We start from the raw sequence: 16794 nt of genomic DNA on the forward strand, positions 1-16794 counted from the left end.
TATTTATTTACTACTTACCAGGTAAAATATTCACAGAGGAGCGCCTTATAAATAGTAGTGTTTAGCATGTAAATGGGAGCTGTGATGCATGGACAAAAATATTTAAAAAGTAAAATGTTGCCAACTAAAGTGATGGGATTAAAAAAAGATTAAGAAAACTACTTTGACTGTTTATTTGTTTTTTAACGTTCTGATAAAGACTAAAAAAATTATTAAGGTGATGGGACCAAGTACAGTCCGGTTTTGAGTACTTATTAGTTTGCTAAAATGGCAGGATTTTAATTTTAAACAAAATCATATTTAGTACAACTAATTTAGGGCAAAGGTTATTTTTTTTTATAACAGTAGTCCTCTGTTTGATGACAGAAAACAAATATGCAGCATTTAGCTTCATATCCATATATTTTTTTCTGACCTCATTTGGGTTTTTTTCTATATTTGTATGAGAGGAGAAGAAGTAGAAACCAAGAGAGACAAAAAGTTGTTTTTTGTTTTTGTCATTCATGGCAGCCTTAACAAGAGTCTGTTTTCTCTTTTGTTGACCTTGGCACAGATATCCCAGCATGTCCACAGAGTCTCTGACTTCTTCATCTGGAATTACTCTCTGCAAAGAAACATTTATGTCTGAGGCTATATAGCATGTTTCTGTGCCGTACTTAAATTTTTATTTTTTCTGTGAAAATTGGCCATTCTGTGTCTGTTTTATCAAAAGCAACCCCAAATTACTGCTAAAACTGAAACCTAAAAATGCACATGCTGAGCTAAATTCTAAACACCAAGAATAAATTACAGTCCTCCTTTTTTCAAGCTTTAGACAAACACCTAAGTTGGAAATTTTGAGTATGTGTGTGAAGTCTCTATGTAGGAGTTATTAAGTCCTACTGGGAGTATGTCAGGCTGTCTTAACATTATGAAGTTTTCTCTTAAATGCTGGCAAAGTAAAACTAATATTTTCATTCAACTTACTTTTACTCAATACAGTTATCAATTTTTTTCTTTTCATTTTGACTCGGTGTACCACCCCAGTGGATTTTAACTCAAGCAATCACAATGTTAATAAAGTGCAGACTTTCAGCTTTAATTCAAAATATCTAACTTGCATTAACTGTTTATGAATTACAGACATGGTTTCTTCACTAGTCAACTGGCTAATAAGAAGTTTCATGGCCAGGTGAGACTTATTGCCTATTCCAGAACCAATTATACAGATAAAAGAGTTGGAGTTGATTCCAAGCGTTGAAATTGCATTTGGTAGCTCTTCGCTCCAAAGTGATGTAAGCGGAAGTGAAAGCGGCCAAATTCAACCTTCTGCAACATCAAAAGGCCTTAAAGACCACAGAAGAAGTCAAGGAAGTGGATGATCACAGAAGTATTGCCATGGTGAAGAAAAACATCTTCACAACATCTGACAAAGTATCACTGTCAGGGTCTACAGGTTTGTCAAGGTTTACAACAAGGTGCTGATAAATGATATGACAGACAATCTATACTGTCTGCAAATCGATGATGACCCAAATCATACTGCAAAAGCAACCCAATGTTTTCTCAGGGCAAAGAAAGGGGAGATTGTTCAATGGGCAACTCAGTCACCTGATCTGAACTCAACGCAGCTGCTTTTCAGTTCCTTTAAACAAAACTAAATGCAGCAAGACCGGCAAACAAGCAGCAACTATGGGTGACTGTACAGCATCTCAAGAGAGGAACCATGATGTTTGTTGGCAGCAAGGGAATAAAAACAATTCTTATATTTATGAAAATAGTTTGTGCAATTACTTTTAGGGCTCTGAAATAGTTTGGTTAAAGCCCTGGAATTAAAGCTGAAAGCCTGCACTTTAGTCGCATGTTGATTGTGTTATTTGCAGTCCACCTTGATGTCATGTACAGAGACAAAATCATAAAAACTGTGTTATTGTCCACAACCTAACCTAAACCTAACAACATTTTTCACCTGGCTGTCCCAACACAATGTTCCCACCGTACCTTCTGGGAACTATTGGTATAATCTACTGAAGTCTGTAATCCAGCTGGGTTGTTTAGTATCTTTACTTGTCTTTGAAGTGCATGTTAAAAGCTAATTAGAATTTTATAATATTGTTATAAAGGTACAGCCAGTTCTTATCTCTGGGGTGTCAGTTATTTCTGTTTGGTCAAGGCTCCTTTAGGTGCAATGCGTGCTTTGGTGGCGGTGCTCTGAAGTACTAAGTAATGACACGAGTGAGACTCGGCTGTCACTTCCAGCTCATTTCTTCAGCAAGAAATATTTTAGCTTTTCTCACATTCAGTGTAAAGTTCTTATTTTTCAATGGTATTGGTAGCAGCTTGATTGGGTCTTGGTGTTGTATATTGTGGTTGCTCTGTTTAGGCCTGAATGTTTTTATGATAGTATTTGTGTGCCTTCCACAGTGTGTCTTTTTTTCCTGTCTCCCTCAACAGGCCGTGGCAGATGACTGCCTGTCCCTGACACAGAGGTTTCGTCCTGTTAAAAGGGAGTTTTTCCTTCCCACTTTTGCATGCTTGCTCATTGGTGTTGTGTGATTGTTCATGTTTTCTATCTATTTTCTATATTATATCTCTTTTATTATTTTACAGTCTTTACCTTACAAAATAAAAGTCGGTGCAATAGCATCAGCAAACTCTTAATTATTTTACCTAAAACAATCTGATGCATTTAATTTCATTTTAAATCGTTTTTCACCTGGTCATCCATGTCACATCCGCTTTGTCCTGCCCCACAGCTTGGGAACTGCCGATAATACTGATGCTTTCCCTTTATTTTCCCTTGGGAATTGAAGGCGTTACCAGCCAGTGTTTTCATATTTGGGTACACTGCAGGGAGATGCTTCTGCACACATTACATGTTTTAACAGCCTTAAGCTCAGAGAAAATCTGCCATGTCATCATTATTTTTGCCCTGAAAAACATAACCAGGTACGGTAAGATAGTTGCCAATCAAAATTTGCATTATAAAAAAAATCATTAAAAAAATGTAAATATTTTTTAAAAATTAATCAAAACTATACTTATTTTAAAATAACTGAAAGTAATAATTCTGATTCAAAAAATATTTAAAAGTCTAAATAATCTTTCAAAATAATACTTAATATAAGACCATGATACTCTAAGGACGATCTAAAAAAAATTGACTCAAGCGATCAAAAACTGCATTTTGTTGGGTATCCACATGACACATCAGTAACCATATATTCACACGTTAAAATCCCTGACTGTGCAGAAGAAATCAACATTACTATACATAAATAAATAAAAATTAATATACAGCTTTTCTTTGGTCTAAAATAAGCATGTCAACATTAGCTTCTAACAGCGTTGTCGGACCTATAATCCAAAGTTTTACAGTTGTCAACTGCGTTTTTCACAAACTTGTGATTGCTCACGTTGGTTATGTCCATCTTTTATATACAGTTGGTGGTCTGCCCCCATCTTCATCATCTTGAGATAATACAGATTCCTACAGAGGTTAAGTATCTCATGAATTTTGCTATGGCTTCACATTCTGTATCACATAAATATAATCTGCTGATGAAAAGCATATTTATATGGTAACTTTACCAACTACAGGAAAATCACAGCATCCAGGAACATATTATGTCTCCAAATCGTTATTAATAGAAGTCACATTAATGTAAGAGCAAATAAAAGCTAAGTTAAAAGCCTTAACCTTTGATGCATAGAGAGTTAATTTGACTGCGAGCATGTTGTAGATGAACAAATATACATGATGATATGTGCTGTTACAGCACGAGGATTTACTGTCTCAGTGGGGTGGGAAACATGCTGTTCTTATCCCGTGGCTGTAATTTGGTTCGACTGTGGTTGCATTTTACATATCTGTGCCTTTTTTCTCATCACTCCTCAAGTGAATGTTTTATATCAAATTAAAAATAAACGGCACAAAGTCACATTTATTTAATGGATATTTTTGATTCCAAGTATCTGTAGGCTTTGTGCTGTCTTGTACAAGAACTTGGGCGGGGGAAGGGGTCCTGAAGAAACCTTGAAGAAGCCTACAGTAGGAATAAGATGTAGCAAACAGTCACACATTTTAGCTGTAATCATATGATAGCTTCTCAAGTAAAGAACAGATGTATGTCTACTTGTCAGGCATCTCTGGAGGAGTAGAAATGACAACAAGGCAAATGTTCTCACATGTCAACATGGGTTTGACTGTCACCCTCACTGCAGGAGTGGCTATGAGGAGGACAAAGCACTAAAATCTAAATCTTAAGAATCACTGGTCTGTACAAGTACTGCACTTGAGTGTGCCATGATAAGTTATTCTGAAATTACCTTTTATAGTCCATGTAGGCAGTCAGTATGTTGGCACTACTATAGACGGCTTAATGTCAGCTTTCTTGCCCCAGTCAGGACTTTATAGAGCACCCATTTACATGTTGCATATCCAGGTTTAGTCTCAGTTTAGGGAACTTTGAGACCCTTTTGCTATATTTTCAAAGGTAGATTTTAGTGTGTATTCAAGCCCAGTGTTGAATCCCTCTGACATAAGAAATTCTTTAAATGCACAGTCCTGAATGCTTGCTTGATGGCAAGCATCTTTTGAAGGAAGTATTCCAACGCCATTTGAGAGATATAATCTCTCCAGTGAGTCCTGGGTCTGCCCTGGTGCTCTCCTGGGTAGACGCTTCACACCTCACTGGGAGAAGTTCAGGATGGATTGCAGTCAGATCACCAAACCACCTCAGTTGGCTCTTTCGAATGTGGGGAAACAGCAGCTCTGCTCTGAGCCCCTCCTGGATTACCTCCTCACACTAGCCTAAGACCAGTCACCCTTTGGAGGAAGCTCATTTCTGCTGATTGTGATGCTTTAAGCCAATAAACCCAGGTGATGGTAGGAATCTGGAATGGCCAGTCTAAATTCTTGGCTCTCCTATTCACAAATCCTGAATAATTACATTAATCGTTACATTGAAATGTTACATTACATAAAAATCTAGGGAAGTATTCCAGAGGCCATTGTCTTTCTGAAAAATGATGCCATTGCCAATCAGATGCTTTCCAGATGGTGGTATTGCATGGTGAATGAAAGCCTGATGGTACTTTTCTGTGTTCATAATTCATTAGCTTTATCAAGATCTCCAACATCACTGACTGAAATACAGCCCAAACCATGACAGAGCCTCCACCATTGTTCATAGACTGTAGACACTCACTGTTGAACCTGTCTCCAGTCTGAACTAAAACTGTGAAATTTGGATTCATCACTCCATCAGACATATTGCCAGTGATTTTCCAGTTCTTGTGGAATGTGGCATAATTAGGCCTTTTCTCACTGGTTTCAAAATGAGTGAAAAGTTCTCCAAAGACAAATTTTGAAAGACCTCCAGCAAGCAAGCCTGGCTGCTTGGAAGTAAAATATAAGGAAATGAACGGTGGTTCAAGACGTTTACACAGTTCTGTACGTTGACCTGTTTCTCTACAACACTTTAAGAGGTTATATTTATGTATTTGCATGTACATTTTTGCACATCCTTTTTTTAATTTCTGGACATGTGTCTTTACAGTTATGTGAATCTGCATCGTGAATGCTTTATACCCATTGTACTGTATATTTTGCAAAGTTGGCTTCTGTTATAATCACTTTTCTTAAGCATAAGTACGGCTGTTCACATTGCTGCTTTTTTTTCTAATCTAGCACTTCAGTTTCTTTTAAATTGCTTGGACCCTGTGCCTCTGCTGCTGGTGTTTCCCCTAATAATATTCATGTTAACTCTCGTGTAGTTGGTAGTACAGTAACGTTCCAAAGGCCATGTTTTGCATTTTCAGCTCCCACGTTGTTTGTGTATGACAGAGGATTGTTTAGGGTTATACAAGAGCCTATAATGCTTAATTGCAGAGCTAAAACCTACATTATCTCCATAAAATCTCTGAGGGAGCCACTTAGGCTCAATCATGGTTCACTGTTTTGGTTTTATTGATGCAAGAATTGCATAATTTCCGTGTGGGGGGGTGAACATCCCAAAGACTCAAGCATCCACATGTATAAACTCTGCAAATGAAAGTCTAAACACTAATTTCCAATGTGTGTGCTCGTGTTTTTGGATAGAAGGTGTGATCATATGTCGTTAAGACAAAGGTATCTCTGGGTGTTGACATGACGGGCACATTTTGTTCATTAGCATCCCGATGACTTTCAGATCACTACACCACAAACCAATATCCTATCCTGGGTTTGATTGTACTGCGGTGAGCTACAGCTGAAAGCAGAAAAAGTCTCAAATGGTTTTTGGCTTTAGTTAATGTAAGGGAGTAGCAGGCAGCAAACCAAGGCATTCAGCATTTTATGTTAAACACAGTGGTTTAGCATTGTAAAAGGCATTGTAGAGCAGCCCTTTCTTAAAGTAATGCAACTTTGAAATGAATTGGACGATCTTTTTTTGATAAGGGAAGTTCAGAAAGCTTCAGGCTCACTGGATTACTTCCATTGCAATCCAGATTGTATCTGTGCTATGTGCACCAGTTTACTTCTCCTTTCACCTGCACCCTCACAAGATAAAAGTCCATTTTAAGCATCAAGTCCCTACTTTCAGCCATTGTTAATGAAGATTTGAGGAAATAAGTCACCTTCATAGCTGGATTCACTCCAGTGTTTCTCAACCTCAAGCGGGTGGAGACATCATAAACACATAAACGCTTCAGGTAAAATTAATGAGCAAGAAAATGTAAATTGTTTTCATAATGGCAGAATGAGGGGTGAAAGTCAAGTGGAAGACAGGAGGCAGTTTGTGCAACACATAGGGTTTGAGTGATCTTTAGCCCCAACATGGTCCTGCCCTGCCCAGCCACGGCTCCACCAGGTCAGGTATAAAGGTGTGCCAAACTGATGCCACCCATCGTCTCTGCTCTGGAGAGGGTGGAAGACAAGGGAGTGAAAGAGACAGTGCAGGTGTGAGAGAGAGAAGGGGAGGAGGGACGTTTAACTTGTAAGGCAGGAAGATTGACTGCTGTTGGACTTGAAATACAATCATGGGATTTGGAGTAAGTACTGAAATTTTCTCACAGATTTTGGCCTTTAAACTTAGCTTAAGATTAGGTTCTGCATTTCTTTTCAGGTTTGAGCTCAATTTTGGTTATTTTGGTTAAGAAATAGAATTTCTTTTGAGATAAAACAAAAATACTTCTTGTCTTTTCCAAATCATGAGGTTATTCTTGGGGCTGGGTTTGGAGTCACCATCAGTGATAACCTAGATCTCACAGGGCTCAATTTATCGTTTCGTGTTAATGTCAGTTCTCCTTTTTCTAACTTAAATTTATTTTTACAGCTTTGGCAGCATTATAAACCCAAGATTATCTGGATCAAGATTAAAGAATTTCGCTCTTCTAACAGTTATTAACACCGGTGTCAGAGCATGTTTGAACAGGACGGCTGACCTGACTTTCTGCTCTTACTTTTGCACAACAGAAGAGGAAGCTTCAGGGCAATTTCCCCCACATATGTTCAGTTTTATTAATGCCACATTTTGTGCCACTTTCTTCTCTCCAGAAAGGAAAGGATAACTACAAACTGGCAGCAACGTCAGAAAATGGAGGACAGAAAAGCAAGAAGGCTAGAAAGAAGAAGGACATGGATGAGCTGAAGAAAGAAGTGGACCTGGTGAGTACTCAGCTCACGTGCAGCCACTCTGTGATCATCTGTAACTTGACTGGCTTGATGTCATGTAAGAAAAGTGAGAATTTTAAGCAAGCAAAACTACTGATAAATAGTTTGACTGTGTCACAGAAAGAAAAAGGCATTGAATAAACGTTCGTGAACTTTAATGACAGTCACTCGATTGCTGCCAGTGGCCACAGCAATGATGCAGTCACGGCTGAGGCAAACCTCTGCTTTGGCCTCATTGCTGGTCTCATGAGATGTAGGTGTCTGAGCCATATTTCATGAAGATTGCTGCTTACATTGCTGGTCGTACACTCCCATGTTATTAAGATGCTGTCAGCTATAATTACCTTCTAAGTCATGTTTATCTAGATTGGTTTTTAATGCTGAGTGAGTGAGAGGCTCTGTTGTTGTTGTATTCTGTGGTTCCTTAGATCACATCAACTCATTCACATAATAAAACACATGTAATAAAATGCATGCCTGCCTGTGGGATTTCGGCTTGTTTTACTCAATGTTTCTCAATCTCTTTGTTTTTCCTCTCCTACTCTCGATAGGATGATCACAGGTTAACCTTGGAAGAACTTATCAGGAAATATGGAACTGACCTAACCAGGGTGAGCACTTCAGACGGGCATGTGGGTGTCTAGTTTTTTAGAAGTGTGTTTTTTTTAGAAGATAATCCAACAGGTCAAGGAGGATTTCATAGTCCAACATGAGGTTATAAGTAGAGGTGGCACAAAACCACTTTTTAATGTCTGATACCAATACCGATATCATAAATTTGGATATCTGCAGATACCGATATGAATCCCATACAGTCTATTTTATAATCAATAAAACTGTTTTTTTAAGTTCATGCTAACTTTAAAAACTGTAAAAAACAAAACACTAAAGCTATTCTACTACACCCAAAATATTTCGCAGTTCAGCAATACTAATCTTTTTATTTAAACCTTTAGCAGAACTTTAAATCTAAGTATTTAAAGTAATATTCAAAAATTAATTTAAAATGCAGTTTTATGCAGATTTCAAAAATTCTTTGGTTCTGAAAAAAAGAATGGACCCTTTTATACTTAAAGCTTAACATAAATAGACATCCAGAGTGGAAAGCAGTGCAAATGAATGCAAACACGGCTTCTCACGACACTCATCTTTTATCAAGATGGATGTCAGTGTAAGCTAATGAATTTTGTGTAATTTCTATACAAAACATGAGTATGAAAAAAAAGTGTTTTTCATATTTTGTTTTCGAACCACGAAACTGTTTAACCATGCGTCGTGCCAAAGTAGATATCCCTAACAAAATTTGTTTCCCCTGCATCAGGAGCACTCGCTGGGCTCTCCAAATCACGGGCAAACACTATCCCACATTCTGGATTTTAAGTTCACAAACACTTCTAATAACGACTAAATACTGAAATTTTGGAGATGTTAGCTCTTTATACAGTGAAGTTATAGTGGGATACAAATAATATCAGGCTGATCCTGCCACAATATGTACCCCCCTGCCTGAATCATGGACAAAGAGTATCCCACAGTCTTGATTTTTAGTTCACAAACGCTTAAATGACTATCTGGTCCTAAAACTTTGAAGGTTTTAGCTCTTTATACAGTAAAGTTTATTTTTACGTTATCATTTATTTTTTTATCATTTATTTATTTTTTTTATCACGTTATCATCGTTATCTATTTATCAGACAAAATGTCCTTTATTTGTTAAAATAATCCCATCCGATACCACGCGAGAACAATAAATATATAATTTTCTGTTGTAACCCTCAAACTGAATGGTAATGTTAAGACACTCATTTTTCACTCAAACATCACTACTTCCACGTCTAATTGTCTGTAATGGAGGCGGAAAAAACTGGATCGGCACGCCGTGCCCAGCGAATGCTTGCAACGCAAGAGGTACGAATTTTGTCAGGGATACCTACCTTGGTACAACACCTGGTTTGGCAGCACGTAGCGAGGCTCCAAATGCTTTCAGTGTGAACTCCAGACCGCCAACAGGTCTCGCACACAACAGTCACTCTATCATGTGACGCATACTGCTCTGACGTGCTATTTCACTACGTGGGTTACGCCATGTTGCAAGTTTTGTGAGATGTTTTTGTGATATTTAATGTATCGGATAACTTTTTTTTTCTCCCCAATATCCGATCCAGTAATTTAGATCAGGATCAGACTGATACGGATACTGTATATCGGATCAATCCTTCCCTAGTTATAAGCACATGACTCAGGACAGGCAACAGTTTAGTTTACTTTGTCAAATGGACTGGTACTTATGTAGCAGTGTTTCCCAACCTTCTGGATCCACGGGACATATATCACATTAGAAAAATCACACGGCACACCACCAAACAAAAATGTCACAAAAAGCATATTGATCATTTTTCCCCGCGCACCAGGTATAGCGGAATTGGCTCAGTTTGTCCCCAGTATAGTTTGCTTTCTTCTGACCACTACTCATGCTAGGGGCGTCATCTGGGTCAGAATTTTCTCCAAGACCCAGGTCAGATTGAGTACTTTTTCTTTTCAAATATTTATCTATTGCTATTACGCATTGCATTCTTTCACTCAGAGCATGACTATTATGTAATTTCTTCTTCGTCTTCTTCTGTTTTACTGGCTGTTGGCAACCCATTCAATTAGAGCAGGTAGTTGTACTGCCCTCTAGTGGAAGAGAATGTAATTGTTCTGCCCATTACTCACACCGGACGCTTAGAGTACTAATCAGGTGGAACCAGGTAATATTCCACGACACACCTGATCATTTCTCGCGGCACATTGGTTGGGAAACAGTTATCTAGCACCTTTCTACTTAATATGGGCATTCAAACTGCTTTCACCCAGTCACACACACATTAATACAGTGCTTCTATCTTTACTAAGCACTTTTATCTAACATGTCAACATGTTCACGCTCTGATAGGTACATCGGGGGTAAACTTGGGATTCTGTATCTTGCCCAACGATGCTTTGACACATGGACAGAAGGAGCCCGAGATTGAGTCATGGGTCATGTGGCACTTAGCTATTTGTTTCCTTAGCCTACTTGTAATTAGCTTCCTGCCTTCATTCATTCCAATAAAAGCTGGTAGAGGAATATTGTCTCTGTAAAGTAACATCCATCCATTCTTTTCTGTTTAACCAGTCGTCAGGAGACTGGAGCCTATCCCAGGCTTTGCTTCTTGACTCTTTTTAATGCCACAAGTGGCACAAACAAAATACGTTGTCTTTACAGTCCCAGATTACTTGTAGAAATGAAGAAGATTTTTTTTTAAACAACTCAAGTGTTACAGGTTTACAGTTACAGGCAGTTACATTAACAGGTTAGACAGATGGTGAACTGGACCTTTAAAGTATCAATACATACCACACTACAAAAGGCAGACTTGGATACTATTCAATAGTAGCTCCATGTGATCTTCATCAAGCTACAGATAAACACACAGAATGCACTTTCATACACCAATACGGACCCACCTAATGATTGCTTGAGGCTGATTATCTCCTGGAATCTGACCTGTCTGAACAGTTTCACTCATATGGGGAAACGGGCTTTATGCCAACAAAGAAAATAGTAGTAAAAAAAATTCCCCGTATTTCTTCAGAGGATTTCATAGAAACAGACACAACCTGATCACTTGGTAGTCTTCGCGCCCACTGTTAATTACAAGACTTGATTTCCCATAAGCATGGATTTCTCTTGTTGTCTGTTCTTAAGGAGAGGAAGCTGTAATTTTAAGATTACTGAGGTATTTCGGCTTGTGGTTGTTGTTTTTTCTTCTTGGTTTTCCATGAGGCCTTAATTCACCATTTCTTTGGGTTTAAATGCTGTACGTATTAAACTGAAATGTTCTTGTTCTTCATTATGTTTGTCCTCAAGTCAGCAAAGATTAAAAACTTTTTAGGAACAAGGGAAAAACTGGAATCACACATTTTCATATCAGGCTTTACACAGCTTAACCTTTCCTCTTACCTTTATCGTTCTTTTTAGGGTCTCTCCTCCTCCAGAGCAAAAGAGATCCTGGCCCGAGATGGCCCCAACGCCCTCACACCTCCTCCTACGACACCTGAATGGGTCAAGTTCTGCAAACAGGTAGGAGTCAAACATCCTCCCCTTGCAAACCGGACCTGTGGTGGAATATCCAAATAGTAGAAATGCAAAATTAGTATGAGTCACTGTAAACTAGTACAACCAGCAAAGTCTGATTGTTATTTCCTCTTGTTTCCAGCTGTTTGGTGGTTTCTCCATGCTGCTGTGGATTGGTGCCATCCTCTGCTTCTTGGCTTACGGTATCCAGGCTGCCTCAGAAGATGAACCTGCAAATGATAACGTAAAAATAAAGTCTTCAACTAGATTGTTGTATGTTAAACAGTGTTGGGAAGGTCACTTTTAAAAATGTATTCCACTACAGATTACAGAATACATGCCCCAAAATGTATTTTGTAACATATTCCATTACGTTACTCAGTGAGAGTAACGTATTCTGAATACTTTGGATTACTTAATATATTATCATGCTTTTTACAACTACATGAATGAACTATTGCTGTGTGATTTATGACTATTACTTGGTTATACCAATACCAATATCAACTAGATTTTTGAATCTTAACATAAAATGAGTAACAGTAGGGTGGACATTATGTAAGGTTTCACTTTTTGCAGCGATCTTGTATTGAAAACTATTCCTTATATTGCTTATATAAAACAGGTCCGCGGCTCCAAATCGTAGTAAAGGGACCTCTGGCTAATACATTGGGCTCTGTGACTGGCTCATAGCCAAAAACTAGCTTTACTTTGTTGTCTGGGTCAGCTTTGCTAGCGAGAGCCAGAGAGAGGCATTGAAAGGCTGCTCCAACAGAACTTATTGTTTCGGAGGAAAACACGAACACGGTGTACAGTGGAGTCTTAACAGCTTACTTACAACTGGGCTCGTCAGGCACTCTTTTTTGCTGCAGTGGTTATTATTATATTTACATGCTTCCAGCTCCTGTTTCTGGTCGGTGACAACTCGTACTTTTCCACTCTTCTTTTTCTCCCTCCCTCGCTCACAGACACATAATAGGTATGGCAGTCCATTCTCCCTGCAGCACGGACTACACTGCCCATGAGGCTACATTCTTTAGGGCTATGCCTGTAACACTCTGCCTGTTGCCTTCATATTAAATAATTTTTTTAATCATTTAAAAAATATTTCTTTATGCTATTATGCGGGCCGCAAGTAGGGGTGACATGGGCTGCGAGATTCAGACACAGGCATTAGAGCCTCTTAATGCATGTTTTGTTTGGGTTTCCACCGGTGTGGAATTACCAAAAATAAAGAGGTCATAGACTAGCATATGAAACAGAAAAAGACCACCGTGTAATCCATTTATGTTAACAAAGTAACTGTATTCTGAATACCACCTTTTTTAACTGTAACTATAACGGAATACAGTTACTCATATTTTGTATTGTAAATACGTAACGCCGGTTCATGTATTCCGTTACTCCCCAACACTGGTGTTAAATAAATAATGTATAACACAAAAGACGACCTAACTGCGCCTTCTCTGTTAATGTAGTTGTACCTAGGTATTGTGCTTTCTGCTGTCGTCATCATCACCGGTTGCTTCTCCTACTACCAAGAGGCCAAGAGCTCCAAGATCATGGAGTCGTTCAAGAACCTGGTCCCACAGGTGAGACACAAAAAGAAAAGCTAATGTAACAGCTCATTTATACACACTGTTTTTGTATTGTTTTGCTTGGTAGCCTCCCAGTGGTAACACCCAACAGTACTAGTTGCACAACTCTAAGGAGTAGCGTTTCTTCATCAGTATTACAACAATGATGATACATTTTTACCATCACTCATCTGACTTTTTGTTGATGGGAAAAGAAAGAAAATACATATTCATGTGTCTTTTGACATATCTAGGTATGCTTGATGTGTTCCCTAAAAATTCCTAAAATATCTTTGATTTTTATAGCAAGCCCTGGTTATCCGTGATGGCGAGAAGAAGAGCATCAATGCTGAGGATGTGGTGCTCGGAGATTTAGTGGAGGTGAAAGGAGGAGATCGAATTCCTGCTGATCTGAGAGTTGTCTCTGCTCACGGCTGCAAGGTTCTTTAACTCAAATACTTGTGTTAATTACACCATACATTTTTCTAGAGTGGGGGTTTGACAGCTATGGTTTTATTTATATAAATCTTATTTTATGTGTTATAGTTTTTTTTTTTTGGGGGGGGGGGGGGGACAAAATCAACCTCCACCCTTGTGCATCACCTGATCATCACCACTGGTCAGCAATCACAGCTTATTGCTGACCCTGTTAACATGTTTGTTTCTTTTTTTCATTCCTCAGGTGGACAACTCCTCCCTGACTGGTGAATCAGAGCCTCAGACTCGATCTCCAGAATTCTCCCATGAAAACCCACTGGAAACCAGGAACATTGCTTTCTTCTCCACCAACTGTGTTGAAGGTACAGACACAAAAATTGATTTACTGTCTAATTAGAGAAAACATAAGCTTGATGATCTCAAGTCAAAGCCAAATGAAATGTCAGTGGAATCAGTCTGTCTTCTCTTTTCAGGCACAGCCAGAGGAATCGTCATCAACACTGGTGATAATACCGTCATGGGCCGCATCGCCACCCTGGCTTCCAGTCTAGAGGGCGGAAAAACTCCCATTGCCATTGAGATCGAGCATTTTATCCACATCATCACTGGAGTGGCCGTTTTCCTGGGAGTAACTTTCTTCATCCTTTCTCTCATCCTTGGATATAACTGGCTGGAGGCTGTCATCTTCCTTATTGGTATCATCGTCGCCAACGTGCCAGAAGGTCTTTTGGCTACTGTCACTGTGAGTTTTGATGTCTAATGGCATTCCTTTTATAAATATAAATACCTTATATTTATTGATACAAAAAGACTGTGGTTCTTAAAACCTAAATTGTCTGTAGGTGTGTCTGACCCTGACTGCTAAGCGTATGGCCAAGAAGAACTGCCTGGTGAAGAACTTGGAAGCTGTCGAGACTCTGGGCTCCACCTCCACCATCTGTTCTGACAAGACCGGCACCCTGACCCAGAACAGAATGACCGTGGCCCACATGTGGTTTGACAACCAGATCCATGAGGCCGACACCACTGAGAACCAGAGCGGTACCTCTTTTGACAGGAGCTCTGCCACCTGGGCTAATCTGTCCAGAATCGCTGGACTCTGCAACCGCGCCGTTTTCCTGGCTGACCAGAGCAACGTACCCATTCTGAAGGTGAGAAATCTTCATCTGTAAAACTACTCAGCTTCCTAAGCACTACCTGTTGTACTCCAGTTCATCCATCGTGACCATCACGAAAGACTCCAAATAATTTCCCATCCAAATAATCCATCTGAAGGAACAAATCAGAAACATTTGTTTTCCATGTAACAAGTCCTCATACCCTTGGGTGTACACAAAGACAATGCTTATTACCCCTCTTTCCTGAGTTTGATAGTATACCCAATGAATACTGGGAATCAGTGACTATGTGGGAAGTCCTGAAGTATTATCGCTTGGCTTGGAACTTTTGGGATTCAACCAGATACAAATGCAGCCAAACAGCACTACAAATCTTTATGAAACCACTCAAGATAATTAAAGTCTGTTTTAAATATACAGATGTATAATAGACTTCGTCTAAGTCATGGTCTCCATAATCATCTATCCAATTTAGTAAATTACATCCACAACCATGTGATTGCCATATTTTTGATGTAATTCAGCAACAGATTACCTAAATACAGTTGTGTACACATCAATTCTCATTTTCAATATGTTGTTATAAAGAAGGCATGGGATGTGATGATAAACCTATTTTACTAACCCTGTTTTTTGATTAAATCCACAGAGACATGTGGCTGGTGATGCCTCAGAAGCTGCCTTGCTAAAGTGTATTGAGCTGTGCTGTGGATCTGTTAGTGAAATGAGAGAAAAATACTTCAAAATTGCTGAGATCCCCTTCAATTCCACAAACAAATACCAGGTAAACCATCCACACAGTGTGATAAAGACCTTAAATGTTTAGATTAAAAAAAAAGCACATCTATAGACAAAACACATACTATAAAGTTGCAGAAAGCCTTGTTTCAAAGTCTTAACTTTAGAATTAAGGCAATCCCATCTTGAACCGCCCTCTTGATTTCCTTAAACTTGATTTGATCTGGGGGGATACTGCACACTAATATAGTGCTAAGCTGTCAGTCTCAGGCTAGTTACCCTTTGCACTTTATTATCTATTTCACTATAAATGAGGGCTTGATTTACAAAAGAAATATCACATTGAATTAAATAACACTTAAACTAGAGATTTGGATGATAAACTATTGAGTATTTACTAGGGCTGTCAGTGTTAATCGCGTTAAAATGACATTAATGCCAAAACCACATTAACCCGACTTATTTCCATTAACGGGTTAATGTGGATCACCCTTTGTGTGGGGCTGGACGGCGTCAATGCGTTAGTGTGGGTAGCTCGATTAACGTGTTAGCGCCGCGTTAATGCGGTTTTGCCGTTAACGTCATTTTATGCAATTAATGCTGACAGCCCTAGTATTTACTGAAGTTATAAATCGGAACAAAATGACTGTAATATCCTTATACATTTCTGCAATCATACTACTTGTTTCAACCAGGGGAGTCGCCCCTGCTGGTGAGAGTACATTGCATGAACTTACTTTTCAGGGCCCTAAGCCATGTCTATATTTTACATATATTTTATTCCAGTCTAATTTTAACAACAGAATTTTTAGCAATAAAACTTGCCTTACCTGAATCTATTAAATGTTTTTGATTAATCTAGTAAAAGGTCTTATCAAACGGTTTAGAGTAAAATTATATTTTAATTTTGCTTCATGTAAGTCACTTAAACCTGCATTTAAATCCAGCCTCTCTGCTGCCCCACAGCTCTCCATCCATAAGAACAGCACACCTGGGGAAACCAAGCATCTGCTGGTGATGAAAGGAGCTCCAGAGAGGATTTTGGACCGCTGTTCCTCCATTTTACTTCAGGGCAAAGAGCAGGCTCTGGATGATGAGATGAAAGACTCTTTCAATAACGCCTATGTTGAGTTGGGAGGTCTTGGAGAGAGAGTACTGGGTACAGCTAGCCTCCTTCGCTATCTGTAT

General features: G+C 38.9%; 1 protein-coding gene across 4 annotated transcripts in view; it reads left to right on the forward strand.

The window, feature by feature from the left end:
* LOC146491725 (sodium/potassium-transporting ATPase subunit alpha-1-like) overlaps positions 1-16794 on the forward strand; it is a 66918-nt gene that overhangs the window by 37961 nt on the left and 12163 nt on the right. For 3 of the 4 annotated variants that reach the window (XM_085151809.1, XM_085151810.1, XM_085151811.1), the window contains 11 exons: positions 7520-7630; positions 8188-8247; positions 11640-11741; positions 11878-11979; positions 13214-13327; positions 13619-13753; positions 13995-14112; positions 14224-14492; positions 14593-14901; positions 15518-15652; positions 16573-16765. In XM_085151809.1, the coding sequence (XP_085007935.1) occupies positions 7601-7630; positions 8188-8247; positions 11640-11741; positions 11878-11979; positions 13214-13327; positions 13619-13753; positions 13995-14112; positions 14224-14492; positions 14593-14901; positions 15518-15652; positions 16573-16765 (1567 nt within the window). In that variant the 5' untranslated portion in view covers positions 7520-7600. Of the gene's footprint in view, positions 1-6849; positions 7015-7519; positions 7631-8187; positions 8248-11639; positions 11742-11877; positions 11980-13213; positions 13328-13618; positions 13754-13994; positions 14113-14223; positions 14493-14592; positions 14902-15517; positions 15653-16572; positions 16766-16794 lie in introns of those variants that run through there. The other variant, XM_085151808.1, reaches the window with a different exon arrangement.

This window comes from Neolamprologus multifasciatus, chromosome 23 (assembly GCF_963576455.1).
Source record: "Neolamprologus multifasciatus chromosome 23, fNeoMul1.2, whole genome shotgun sequence".
Classification (NCBI taxonomy): Eukaryota; Metazoa; Chordata; class Actinopteri; order Cichliformes; family Cichlidae; genus Neolamprologus; species Neolamprologus multifasciatus.